This window comes from Scylla paramamosain, chromosome 38 (assembly GCF_035594125.1).
Source record: "Scylla paramamosain isolate STU-SP2022 chromosome 38, ASM3559412v1, whole genome shotgun sequence".
Classification (NCBI taxonomy): domain Eukaryota; kingdom Metazoa; phylum Arthropoda; class Malacostraca; order Decapoda; family Portunidae; genus Scylla; species Scylla paramamosain.
Genome location: NC_087188.1, coordinates 4,676,894 through 4,691,834, shown reverse-complemented (window position 1 = coordinate 4,691,834; position 14,941 = coordinate 4,676,894). Strand labels below are relative to the sequence as shown.

The window sequence follows — 14,941 nt, the reverse complement described above, 5'->3', positions numbered from 1 at the left end:
TTAATAAATAATGGAATAATCCGAAATAATAATAATAAAAAGAAAGCAATTCAGAAATACAAAATAAATGGTAGCGTACTCTTCAGTTACATAATTCAGAAATACAAAATAAATGATAGCGTACTCTTCAGTTACATAAAAACTACGATGGAGATATTTTCGCGACTACTGAGTTGTGGGGGAGACCAGAGAATAAATAAATAAATAACAAATATATACCCAAAAAGTATGTATAGACCTGAGGACAGTCTCACACGGTGATCTCGAACCAGGTGGTTTCACTAGTCCCGTGGAGAAAACCAACAAAAAAGAACGAAAAAATGCGAATATCTATCCACTCAGAAAACAGTTTATCAACAGGAATATCTGAGGGGAATCCAAGAGGGTCTGAGGAGAATCCGAGAGAGACTGGCTTTGCTTGTGAGGAAATCGGCGGGAAACTAAGGATAAAGGTTTCCAATGGGGAAATTTATTAAGAGTTATAATTTTGTTTTTTAGTAGGGGGGGGGGGCGACTAGGTTGTGAGTTCAGGGATGAAAAATATGAATAATTAAGTTACTGTTTACTTTATAGTTGTTACTTTAAGAAGTTTAATTCAATGGACTTTTGAAATCAATTGGGGAATTAGTCAAAGTCTGGTATCTCTTCCCGGCTTGCGTAGCAACAGGGGTGACAGGGTAGCGAAGCAAAGAAGACTTATCAGATTCGTCAACCTCATTGGCGCGGCGTAATTATCTGGGATTTGTTTGAGCTGGTTTAAGACCTTACCATTATAGAATTAATTTTATCGTATTAAGGGCTCCCCATTCTCTGGGATTAGGTGAAAAATTCGCCTCTATAACCTGGCCAAGCAGGAGAAATTACGTTTATTCACGGGGTAAATTTGTTATAGAAGTGGTCAACACAGTGACGCTGAGAGGGGGGGGGGGGGGAAACAAGGACAAAAGGACACTGAGGAGAGGAGGGGAAGGGGGGGGTTAGTCACATGGTACTGAGATTCTGGTCATCCTCGCACATTACATGGGCCTTAGCCTAGGAAAAAAATAGAAATATACATAATTAATTTCCCAGCACTACACGAGCCTTTCATCCGTTCTAGAATTTTTCACCTCTCTCTTTTCTCCTTACCAAAAAAAAAAAAAATAAAATAACACCTTCACATCCGAGTAATTAGAACCTCCCCTCACCACCACACAACCAAGCCAGGCTGACGAACTGCACGTGATCTCTGTCGGGAAATAATTCTGACATTCTCTCCCATACAATGGCTTGTGGGCCATATCACCACAATGTCCCTTGGAGACATAACACGGCTCTTTCTCTCATCTCAAGGAAAAAGAAAAGAAATTCCACCCCAACCAGCCTCTTGACCTCCTGTGGTGTGAGGACTTAACCTTAAGTCACTCCGTCACTCTCTGAAACGAGATTCGGCCACCCCAGTACTCGGTTCCTTCCACTCGGACAGTCATTTACTCATCCACACATTCACTCATACCACGAGATACTACAGATGATTACGCGAAGCGCTCGCCACGTCCTGAAGTAATCCACCACAGTATGGCCCGAACGGGTTGTCGAGTGCAGTAGTAGTCTGCGAATTAAAGTGGTTCCTTATTCCTTCTCAAATTCTTACATCACCTCTCACATAGTACCCATACCCGTCATACCACGATTCATTACAACCAGTCCAGCCAGACCATGCAAAAGTAAGGGGGGAGACTCTATTTACCCCAAGCACTCTGCTCTTTTCTATACCGTCTTTCCAGCGACATTAACATTCCTCAATATAGCGTCTGGGACGGTTACGCACTCTAGGCGGTAACACTTCAGTTTCTATATCAGGTTGGAACACTGTGTCTTGAGCCGCAACTACGTACTCTTCCTCACTGTGAAACTGTTTGATCTTTTCTGCCGCTCTTTGCACCATCTTTCCCGAGAAAGGGTCTTTCACCACATAACCACCGCCTCCTCTTAAAACTTCCACCACCTTATATGGGCCGTCCCAATGAACACACAGTTTCTTACACACTCCTGACTCTGTAGTTTCTCGCTTCACCCACACCAATGCCCCAATGTCTACCTTCTGCTCCTTGCGTTTCCTGTTGGCCGCATTACGGTATTTCCGAGTCATTTTCTCGTGTGTTTCCCGGATCAGCCGGCGGACCACATCCACGTCTTGCTCGTCACCATCAACTGCGGGTAGCCTGGCACCCACCACTCGGGGCGCATGCCGGGAGAAAAACGCGAAGAAAGGTTGTTGGGCGATACTGGTATGGACGGCGGCATTCATAGTGGCCTGACACACAGGGAGTAGGCGAGGCCACCGTAGCGGGTAACCTCGGCACATGGAAGCCAAGATGGATTTGAGCGTGCGATGGAGTCGTTCGGTGATGGCGTTCCCTTGCGGGTGGTAGGGAGTGGTGTAACAGAGGGTGATGAGGTGTTGCTGGCAGAATTGTTGGAAGATCTGGGAGGTGAACTCGCCCCCGTTGTCCAGGACGATGGAGTGAGGAGTCCCGAAGTCGGTAATGTACTGCTGCAGCGCCTCTACAATTCCCTCTGATAGTTTGTTTTTGAGTGGATAGAACTTCACAAATCGGCTAAAGTGATCTACGATAGTCAACACATATCGGTAGCCACCACTGCCTGCAATCATATCCGTCAGGTCTATACCTATCCTATCTAAGGGCTTCTCTACTGAAGGTAATTCCTGATAAGGCTGCTGTAACCCTGGAGAGGTTTTAAATCTTTGACAGGTAAGGCAATTCTTTACGTACTGGGTTACGTCAAACTTGAGATTACACCAGTAAAACAATTCTTCGGCCTTCTTAATTGTCTTTTTCTGACCCAGGTGGCCAGAAAGCTCATGTGCATGTTCTAAAGCTTTAGGAATCAGAACCTGAGGAACTACCAATGAATAATGAATGCTGCCATCAATGTTTTCCTCAGCGTAGTACAGCAACTCATCAATTATAGTGAACTGGTGCAATATACTCTTATGATACTTTTTGGTAGGTATAGACCCTCCTTCCAGATACTCTATCATGTCTCTCCACTTAATTTCTTCCCTTTGTTGAATCTTGATTTGTTCTAAAGTCAGGCCTAAATAGTTTGGAGTAGGACATCGCTGAATGATCCTCACTGGGCGAGAGAGCTGATCGGCCACGTAGTTATACTTTCCCTTCACATATTGGATGTTGTATTGGTATTCTCTCATCTCTAGTATCCAGCGGTTCATCCTGGCAGATTTGGTCTTTCTCTTGAATATACTAGTAAGGGGCTGATGATCTGTGAATATAGTGAAGCTAGTTCCCCACAAATAATGATGGAAGTGTCTACAAGAGAGAAGTACTGCCAAGGCTTCTTTATCTGTAGCTGAGTACCTATTCTCAGTGGAGTTTAATTTTTTTGAAAAATAGCCCAAAGGTCTGACGGACCCATCCTCCTGAGTTTGACTTAAGACGCCTCCTACGTGGGTATTACTGGCATCAGTTGTTAAAATGAACGGCTGGTTACTTTGCGCTCTCGCTAGTATAGGGGCCTGGGCAAGAGATCTTTTTAAGGTATTGAATGCCTCCTGACACTTGTCCGTCCAAAGGAAAGGTTGATCTTTTTTCGTTAGGTTGGTAAGTGGAGTGGCTATTTGAGCGAAATTACTGATGTGTTTCCTATAAAATCCTGCCATACCTAAAAATCGTCTCACTTCCTTGACCTTAGTGGGCGGTTTCATTTCCAATACTGCCTCTACATTCTTTGGGTCGGGTTGACTACCTTCTTGTGAAATTTTATGACCAAGAAACGTAACTTCAGTCTTTGCCATTTCGCATTTAGATAAGTTAAGCTTGACTCCGTTTTCTTTAAGTAAAGCGAAAGTTTCACTGAGTCTTTCGCTGAGTGTGGTGAAGTCTGAAGCCCAAATGATTAGGTCGTCTAAGTAATTTTTCATCCAACCCTTCTTCACGAGAGGAGCTAACAATGAGGCCATATGTCTAGTAAAGATGGAGAACAGCTTAATCCAAAAGGTAGCCTTTTAAACCTATAGAGAGTCACCCCATCACTGAAGGCTGTGAGGTCTCTGCTACCTTCCTCCAATAGAATTTGAAAATAAGCCTCCCTCATATCTAGCGTGGCATAGAACTGATGGCCAGCTGCTTGTTCAACTAATTCTTCTAGGCGGGGAAGCGGGTAAATATCAGTAGTTAGGTGCTTGTTGACATGTCGGTAGTCAAGGCACATTCTTTTACTTCCATCCGGTTTATTGACTAATACTATAGGAGAGAGCCATGCAGATGTAGATTTTTCAATGATATCTCTGTTCTCCATATCTGTTAACATGTTTGATATCAGGGTTTTTGCTTCCTCTGGGTATCGGTACCTAGGACCACGACTAGGCTCTGGATTAGAGATATTAATTTTAGCAGGAGGCCCTTTCATTAATCCAAGTTCGTTTTTGTCTACTATGAATAAATCATGGTGATTGAGAATGATATTTTTTAAGATTGTTTTCTGCTCTCTAGTAAGGTTACTCCATTTCTGTTGTCTTATCAACTCCTCGAGTCTTTGTGGCCTACTCTTTGATTCCTGACACCTTGTTTGGTCATTGTGTGGCAACAGATCATTGTGGATTTCTAGGGAAGGAGTGGCTTGCTTTTGGTGGATGACTCTGATCGTCGGGGAGGAGATGTTTTCAAAAGTGCCTAATAGGGTTCCTGGTTTGATTGTTTTCCGGCCCTTAGTATCATTAATAAATGGGAGGGGGACCTTTTTATTCTCATCTACTGTCACAATCAAGGGGTGATGATTAGGCGTTAAACATGGCTGAGGCTGGACTAACAAAGTTTCTCCTGGGTTTTCTTTCACCGAGATAGGAAGAAACTGAGCTCGGTAGGGATCAAGTTTGATGGTATGAGTTAGACGGATGTGTTCTGTTTGACTGGGAGTGGTAGGAAGAATAGGTACCTCGTGAACTCGTTCCACCTTGCCTTTCTGCCTTTTGATATGATTAACAAGGTATGTGGTTTTACCCCACTTTACTGTATTTGTCTTACCATTCCATTGAAAAGGAGCTTGTGAAAGTATGTCTGTCCCGAGTAAGACGTCAGCGTCAAGGTAGCTATTCGGGACTACAGGGCACCATTGTTTGTGTATAGTCTCTTCACCTACTCCTATCTCTAGTAAGGTCATCCCCAAGATTCGTAAGGGTGAACCAGTTACCCCTTGTAGTATAGGTACTGCTCGCCTTTGTGATATAGTTCCTTCTAATTTCTCTACCGCAGCCTCTGTGATTAAAGTATAGCCGCTACCAGTGTCAATGACAGCTTTAAGAATTTTCTTGTTAACTATGAGATTGATAGCGGGGGATGTGAATCCCTGGGTGAGTCATATATTCTGATTTGGTTTTCCGGGGCAGTTTTTATTTCCTCTCCAGCATCCATGCTGTCTACAGTCAAAACATGATCCACGGGCAGGTTTTCTCCAGCACTCTCTCAGCGTGTGACTATGGGTTCGACAGTGTGAGCAATATTTAGCGGGTTGTGTTGGAGAGGGGGAGGTTCTCAACCTTCCTACTTGATCAGTGAGACTTTTAATCTGCTGCTTAAGTTCCCAAATTTCCTTTGATTCCTTGGATGTTGCATTTGTTAGGTCTGGGGGATTTTGAGTTATTGGGTCAGGGCTACCAATGAGTTTTGAATTAGATTTTTCCAGTTCAGGTTTAATTCTAGCAATGGGGGAAGTATGGGCAGCCTCGAGCAGTTGGCGCTCATGTTCTACCCTGTCAATAAATTTATCAAGAGGATAATCCTCATCCAGGAAACCTTCTAGTCTAGCCTTTGCTTCTTGGGTTAAGCCCTGCCACAACTTTCTTTTGATAATTTTCTTACATTTAGGGAGTTTCTCTCCTGGAAAGCTCGTCTCTAGAGTGGCATATTTGCAAGTGAATTTGTTGGCAAATGCTTGGGGAGATTCTACCCAATCATATGTCTGTGCGTCTATGTCTCTCCACGCCCTGTCAAAGTTAACCTCTTGGGAGAATTGTGATAGAAGCAATTGTTTAATACTATTCCAGGTGTGACAATGATGTAAGGTTTGATGGTTATGTATGAGAGCCGCGAGCTCGCTGCTGACCCTACTCTTTGCAATTTGCACTTTGCGGGTGTTCTCATTGCTACTTTGCTCCACCAGTTCAATGAAAATTTGCAATTGGGTAGTTGAGTCAAGACCTTGTAGGTGGTGGAGTTCAAGAATTGGGATATCTCGGGGTTTGGTGGGAGTGCTAGGTGCTCTGTGTAAATTAGGGATGTTAGCCAAACGCCCAATTACCTGATTTTGTTGATTTAAGATTTGCTTTAGTTCCTCTACTTCCTGTTCTAAAGTGTTCAAGTCTTTCCCTTTACTTTCATGTTTAACTGCTCCCAGGCTCTCTCTGGTGTTATGATCCATTAAGTCCTGCCACGGGTCTAATCCACCCCTTGGGAGGCGAACATTATCATTCATCTTTGCTCACATGGAAGTTTAACGTACTGGGTGTAGAACACAATATCTCAGGGTGATTGTTAGGTGACCTGCGATACACAGTATGCGCTCAGGTTTTCTTCTTCCAGGACAATGTGTTCTACTCCACTGCCTCTCTATTGCTACTGTGACCTTCAATAACTCTTTTGATCTTACTGATTACTTGAGCTTGGCCTCTCTCGTCCCAGTGAACACCATCCTCGCTCAGTTCTTGTACAAATTGAATATTATTAAAATGAATGTTTGGGGTCTTCAGGGCTCTCTTTACTCTATTATTGATTCCTACTTGGAATTTCTTGTATTTCTCCACTGATATTCCCCTAGGGTTGGTCCTGGGTTCAATTTGGCAGACATGCACTAGTGATTGGCATTTGGCAGTGATTTCTTTGATGATGTTCTTAACATCGGAGAAAATCCTAGCGGGATTGGTAGATGTTTCTATGTCGTTGCTGCCTATCCACAAGATGGTCAAGTCATGTTGCCACTCGAGTACTCGATTTAACCGATCATCCTCAAAGAAAGTCCTAGCCTTTGCTCCAGGGGCTCTGAATATCCTAATTTGCACATTTGTTACCTCTAGATGCCGGGGAATCTGGCTATGCCCTACAAGTGCCACCTTCAACATTTACACTTATTTCCAGTCTCCACCTCTTTCGGTTAATCGCGAAATAAATGCCACCGCTGCTCACCAGTTTAGTGCCCTCTAAGGGGTGTGATGTTCCCTTGTGGCACACGATAATTACTAATCCTATCACTGGATTAAGAGAAATACAAATACTGACACTTTTATGATTTTTAATAAATAATGGAATAATCCGAAATAATAATAATAAAAAGAAAGCAATTCAGAAATACAAAATAAATGGTAGCGTACTCTTCAGTTACATAATTCAGAAATACAAAATAAATGATAGCGTACTCTTCAGTTACATAAAAACTACGATGGAGATATTTTCGCGACTACTGAGTTGTGGGGGAGACCAGAGAATAAATAAATAAATAACAAATATATACCCAAAAAGTATGTATAGACCTGAGGACAGTCTCACACGGTGATCTCGAACCAGGTGGTTTCACTAGTCCCGTGGAGAAAACCAACAAAAAAGAACGAAAAAATGCGAATATCTATCCACTCAGAAAACAGTTTATCAACAGGAATATCTGAGGGGAATCCAAGAGGGTCTGAGGAGAATCCGAGAGAGACTGGCTTTGCTTGTGAGGAAATCGGCGGGAAACTAAGGATAAAGGTTTCCAATGGGGAAATTTATTAAGAGTTATAATTTTGTTTTTTAGTGGGGGGGGGGGCGACTAGGTTGTGAGTTCAGGGATGAAAAATATGAATAATTAAGTTACTGTTTACTTTATAGTTGTTACTTTAAGAAGTTTAATTCAATGGACTTTTGAAATCAATTGGGGAATTAGTCAAAGTCTGGTATCTCTTCCCGGCTTGCGTAGCAACAGGGGTGACAGGGTAGCGAAGCAAAGAAGACTTATCAGATTCGTCAACCTCATTGGCGCGGCGTAATTATCTGGGATTTGTTTGAGCTGGTTTAAGACCTTACCATTATAGAATTAATTTTATCGTATTAAGGGCTCCCCATTCTCTGGGATTAGGTGAAAAATTCGCCTCTATAACCTGGCCAAGCAGGAGAAATTACGTTTATTCACGGGGTAAATTTGTTATAGAAGTGGTCAACACAGTGACGCTGAGAGGGGGGGGGGGAAACAAGGACAAAAGGACACTGAGGAGAGGAGGGGAAGGGGGGGGTTAGTCACATGGTACTGAGATTCTGGTCATCCTCGCACATTACATGGGCCTTAGCCTAGGAAAAAAATAGAAATATACATAATTAATTTCCCAGCACTACATTAGTACCGCCGTGCATGGAGGAAGAGCTGCAGTACTTCAGGGTAGTGGTAGTGGCGTACCTTCAGCGCGTTGGGTCGGTGTGCGGTTGGGGCTATAGGGTGTGAGGGTCCTGGGGGTACTGGTTAGGGTGGGACTGTCAGTGGCATATAACATTTCTTGTGTTGGTGCGTGAAGTGTTTATTTCTCCTGTTTATTTGTATGTGGATTTACCCATTTTCTCATGGGATCAGGTATTTTGGAGTGCCAGCAGTGTGGCCTCTAAGAGTGTTAAGCACTCATATTTTATTTGTGTTTTCTTTATTATGTACTCATTTGTGTTTTCTTTATTATGTATTCAACCATTAAATTTTTAAATTGTGGCCCAGGTTTCTGTGAACCTAAGCAGGAGGTTTAAATTAATCAGTGGGTTCTTGTGGTGAGTGCTTGGTGAGCCTAATTAAGGTAGGTTAACTGTGCCCTAGTTTTGCACTCATTACATATATATATATATATATATATATATATATATATATATATATATATATATATATATATATATATATATATATATATGTATGTATGTATATATATATATATATATATATATATATATATATATATATATATATATATATATATATATATATATATATATATATATATATATATATATATATATATATATATATATATATATATATATATATATATATATATATATATATATATATATATATATATATATATATATATATATATATATATATATATATATATATATATAATACGAAATGTACACTCAACTATCTTTCTGGCACTAGATAATCTATAGTTAAAAAAACTTTTTTTCTACGTTGTTATATTTGTTAACCGGTGTAATGCCTTATTAAATTTCTCTTCAGAAGGAAAGCCTCACCTACCATTATAACATATGGTGCAAGCACATCAGTGCCAGGAAGTGCATCTTCTGGTACATTCAGTTGTTCGTCATCCAGATATTTTCAAAGTTTGGAACCAGTAAAAATGTCAGTCATTCTTACCATAAGATCCTACCTCAACTCATATGAAACGGTAGTTGGCATCAACCAAAGCTAATAGAACAACATAAAATGTCTTTTTATAGCTGAAATATAGGAAGCCACTATTTGTTGGTGCTTCATTTATCACGTGTTTACCATCCAGTGCACCAATGCAGTTTGGGAAGTTCCACTGCGTCCTATATTCATTTGCAATTCGCTTCCAGTCTTTTTCACATGGTGTCAGTATAGTCTCGGCCATAAGGTTTTTCATTATTGCATGACAAATTTCTAGTATAATATCCTGAGTAGTTAAATGGCCTAGACGATAGCTGAAAGCTCTTAATTTTTAGGAATCTCCCTTTGCCAAAAACCTTCAATGAAACAATAGATGGAATAACTAATAACTTTTATACTTATTTTCAGGATCTAAGTGTAAGGAAAGCTGGGAGTGCCTGCGATCGCAGTATCGTAAACACAAAAATAGGAAAACAAAGAGTGGGTAAGCTGCTGCCAATATTCAGAAATGGAAATATGAAAATTAAATGCACACAAGAGGTATGCAGCGGACAAGAAAGAGAAGAAAACGACGAGGCTGTTGGTGTTGCACAAGTTGCAAACGTAACATTCCCTCAGCAAGAACGTCTCATACATAAAAGAAAAACACAGGAAAATATCAATAGTACATCTGTTGCTCTTATGAGATACTTATTAGGAAATGAGAAGAAAGAACAGGCCCAAGAACCAATAGATACCTTCTATTCATTGGCAACTACTGTCAAGAAATTCAGTCCAGCTGATCTACATTTTATGAAAACAAAATTGTTTTTATTAGTAAGTAAAATTGAAGGAAAACATATTTACGAACAAAACGCACTGGCATATGCACCACTAGCTCAGAATGTATGCCCCCAACCTTCAGGATACCTACTATGTCGGAGTACTCTACTTCCTCATCCAGAAGTATTCAACCTATACAACAATTCCAACAAGCAACGCAATGCTAGGAGCACATCCACGGAGCGCCATCACATCTGCAGCCTGCATGCACCTCACAGTGGCTTAACCAGCAGGATTTTTCTGCTTTCCCATCATAATTATTGTACATACAATGTAACAATAAAAGGAATAAATGATGATCATCTGTGCCTTCATGTTTGAGCCGTACTGCAGAATAAATATCTTTTTTTTTTCCCCTTACTTTAGACACAGACAGTTTTTTTTTCTCTTGGAGTGATTGCTTTTGTGAATGGTGTATTTTCCTTTTTCAGGTCACCCTCGATTTTGGATAGTATTTTTTTTTCAAATGTTCCAATGTTTATTCTGAAACAGCTGTGAAATTTACTTTCATTATCAGTAAAACGACGATACAGAGTATGAAATTCTTCACTCTTCCTATCTTGCATGATAGGATGAACCCACAATCTCTTTTTTCGACTCTGCTGTCTTCTTCATTCATCAAGTATAATGGCGATTATTGCCGAATCAGCTTAAGAAAAGTCACACATCCTCCGTAGCCGCGGGTGAGACTTCCAATGGTGGTGAGGGAGAGGAAATTATGGGACCGAGAGCGGATTGAAAGTACACCCAACGTACAGACACACCAAGACTGAGAGCGGAGCACAACTGGGCCTATAGTGTGAATCAACTTCAAATGAACCATACGTCTGGCAGTAAAAATAGGGCTGCGCGCGCACTTGGTCACTTGAAACTAATTGGTCACAAAAAAAATAAAAAAATAAACTACAACAGGGCCTTTTGCCTCGAGGCGATCCATGGAATATTGTTCGTCCGATGATGTTTACTCTTAATACACAGCCGCCTGGTCGGGAAAAGCGAAAATCCAGGGAAGCCGCAAACAATAGGGTTAAATCACCCATGGAGAATCAGCTAGGTATCGACGCAAGTGATAGGCTGTCCTCACTCACGGCCCCTGAGGAGGGCTGCTCATGATTGGCTGTCTAGTAATACGTCGGATCAGGGCCAACCAATCAATGGGACTGTTACAAATCTAGCCTAGGGTGCAGATGCACGGTTCAAGTAAATAGATTTATCATAGTTATCAGCTTTGATCAAGAAAGGCCATCAAAACTTTATTTTATGCATCTTTCCTAGGATTGGTCTGTCGACTATTAAAAAGCAAGCTTTCATTTGTTGGCTGCCTTACCTAAGTTGGTGATAGTAATTAAGTTTTTATTATATTTCATTTATTAATTTTTTTATTATTATTATTTTTTTTTTATATTTCAAGTATTTTTTCATTTATTTATTTTTATTTACTTTTTCATTTATTTAGTATATTTTTCCTTTGTGTTTGTGCTTGTTTGGTTTTATTTCCGTGAATGTGGCTTTTGATATTTCGCCATTTCTTCATACATAGAATGATTATGTCTGTGATGTCGTTTCTTCTGGAAGTCAGCTATCGTGACACGTACACTGTCGCCAATGTTGTTGAGTGCTTGAGTTGTTTGAGGCAGTATAGAGAAGAAACACTTGTTTCAGTAAAAGAACATTCAAATGTGATGTTTTCCCAATTAAGGGATGAATTTAAATTATTTTTCTATTTTACATTTCTATTAATCAGTTTGATGCGGGATGTGTTTATGTATTACACTTGTTAGTACTGAATAGTTTGCAAATATCATGAAGAATGAAAATAAACTTTAACTATGGTTATTTAAGTGTTCAACCGATGGAGATCTTACTAAAATTTCGTTCTTTATTGTGTATCGATTTGTTACATTTCCTTTGCAAATGCAGAGGAAATGTTCTTTACATGTTCTTTACATTTGATAGTATCTGAACTGCATTTGCCATCTATCGGTTCGTTTGTTCATACTATGAAAGCTTATTTCTGCACTGTGTCTGTATCAGAATACGACCTAATTCTTCCTCTACTGTAATACATGAATATATATATATATATATATATATATATATATATATATATATATATATATATATATATATATATATATATATATATATATATATATATATATGAAGTATGACCGCGTTGCGGCGCATTAATCTAAATCGTGTTGCGGCGCATTAATCTAAATCAATCAACCAAACTATCCAATGCAAATGTTATCTCCACAGATGGCTGATAGTAATACAAGTCTCGGAAAGCTGAAGGAAGATTTATTGGTATATCCCGCTAATCAGCAAGGAAAAGCCATATTCAATACAATAAATGGGTTGCACGCTGGGTTTGCACTCGAGATAGCGTTGGCTGCCATAATGCATTATGATTTTTCAAAGGTCAGTGTGTGTGTGTGTGTGTGTGTGTGTGTGTGTGTGTGAGAGTGTGTGTAATTTACTTACACAACATTAACATGACGATAAACATCGACATTAATTCTTGTTTTATGTTTCAAGAATGTGCACCTGTTTTTTACATAATTTTTTTACATAACGTTTTACATAACGTTTGAAAATATTCGTGCTGCAGTGTTAAGCCGGGTACACACCATCGAACATCGTAGCGTTACTCCGTCGTGTAACAAAGCTTAACAATCTACACCTAGCTGTTTTGTACAATCTAACAATCTACACCTATCAGGCATTAATATGACCCTCCATTTTATCACGACGTATGTATGGTGGCAATAATGTAACTTAGCTTTTCAATGTATGGATATATTATGTCTTTTTCAATGTATGGATATATTATGTCTTTTTTGTGCCTTAGAAATCCTTATATTACTTGCATATATATTGTTGTTATTGATTTTTATTACAGACGGGCGTGTGCAGACTGTACAAGATGTCCAGAGGGATACAGGGACCCAGAAGCTTAGGATTTATTTTGCCCAAAGGCTCTCCTCTTAAAAAATTCATTGATCCCATGTACGTAGATCTTCATTGTGAATTATTGGCCACTCCGTTCAATTTCATCCCTGTTGGTGACACCTAAATTGTGGCTTAATAGATTGATGAACTGGTGATGCTCCCTGTCACTAACACTAAATTTGTTGTGCATTTTTTTTTTCTCCTCTCCCTTATCTCTTCTTTTCTCGCTTTTCCTGGCTAAATGTTGTCTTAGGTCTTCAGGGTGTGGAAGCTACTCAAGTTGTTTACTGTTGTGATGGCTTACGAACCTCTCACTTTCAGTATCTTATCAATCTTTTAGAGAGGAAATTCATTAATGAATGAATGATATTCATTTCCAATTGCGTATGAAAGTGGAAACATTAATAGTGTCCCTAAACGTTGTTTGTATTTTATATGAGCTTATGATCAAAATATTATCATTCGAGCACTATGGCAGTAGTTCCCAAACTCGGGATAAGTTACTTCCCGGAAGTAACACATTTTTTTTTTTCGTGAGTAATGTAGGAAAAAAAAATTAAACGAATTCTGGAATTGAAAAAAAAAAACGTATTTTAATGCATTAGGATGTTAGCTACGTCTTAGTATATAAAGTTATAAAGTAAACTTATTATAATCAAGCAATAAAGTTTAGCCGAATATCAATAAACATTAAAAACTATGTACTGCAAAATATTACAAAAGAAGAAACATGTATTTGAGTGTGTGGCAAGCCAAGAGTATTGTCATAGGTAGACTAAGAGACAGTAACTCACCAATCCTAACAACGGCGAGACCTGAACGTGTCACTTAGTGCCTGTGCCTGCCTCTATTTTGCACTGTCATTTTTTCTGTGAGCATCAGCCGAGGTAGACGTAAGCAGGTGTATGTGTACTGCCCTACACAGTACAGTTAGTACATATTTACATTATGTGCTGGATAAGCTCTTTAATTAACCATATATTTTGATATTGACAACATTTTGTGAAAGCGGTAACACAGTTAATGTGGCATGTTGAACTGAGTAACAAGCTGAAACTTATTAGAAAGCAGTGGACAATAGGGAAAATAATTAGTTTTTTTTTTTTTTCGATGACTTCAATTATTGCTTAGTACTACATAATGTAGTAGTAGTTTGTCAAACTAAATAAAAAAAATATATAACCAATATACATCATGCTAAAGAGTCAGCGTCCCTCCCTGAAAAAAAAAAAAAAAACGTCAGCGTCAGCGCGCCACTGGAATGGGTTTATCCGGTTGTATGGTAGAGCAGAACAGTGATAATATCTCAAGACGGACAACTTGTATAAGCTTACACATTAACTGTTTTAGTAGCGAAATGACAACTGAGTGAAAGATTTTTTTCTTTTTCTTTTTCTTTTTGTACATTCCTGAGTCGACTTCCACAAGTTAATTTTGCATATATTTCCATATCACATACCAGTGTGTAGTAAATCGCGTATTACTGTTGGCGAAATAGCGTCTGTGGTTGCCTTGTACTGAAGAATAAAAAAAAAAAAGTAAAGAAACTATTAGTATTACTGTAGTTTGAAGAAGAGCTGTATACCCGTGGTGACGACATGTCTATCCCAGACTATAAACCGAGGCCTGGGTTAGGAAAGAAAGTTACTCAGAGAGCCTTCAAAAGAGAAGTAGAATCTTGAAAAGACGAGTAGAATGTAATCCACACCTAACAACAAAGGATTTTAAAGAAAAGAACTCCAGATATTAACATTGCTCCGCTCTCTCA

At 39.4% G+C, this 14,941-nt stretch overlaps 1 protein-coding gene across 1 annotated transcript in view; it reads left to right on the top strand.

Annotated features, from left to right (window-relative positions):
• LOC135091596 (glutamate receptor ionotropic, kainate glr-3-like) overlaps positions 1-14,622 on the top strand; it is a 143,077-nt gene extending 128,455 nt beyond the window's left edge. The window contains exons 7-8 of the mRNA XM_063989351.1: positions 12,481-12,642; positions 13,124-14,622. Of these exons, the coding sequence (XP_063845421.1) occupies positions 12,481-12,642; positions 13,124-13,297 (336 nt within the window). The 3' untranslated portion in view covers positions 13,298-14,622. The remainder of the gene's footprint in view (positions 1-12,480; positions 12,643-13,123) is intronic.
• Positions 14,623-14,941: the final 319 nt, after the last annotated feature.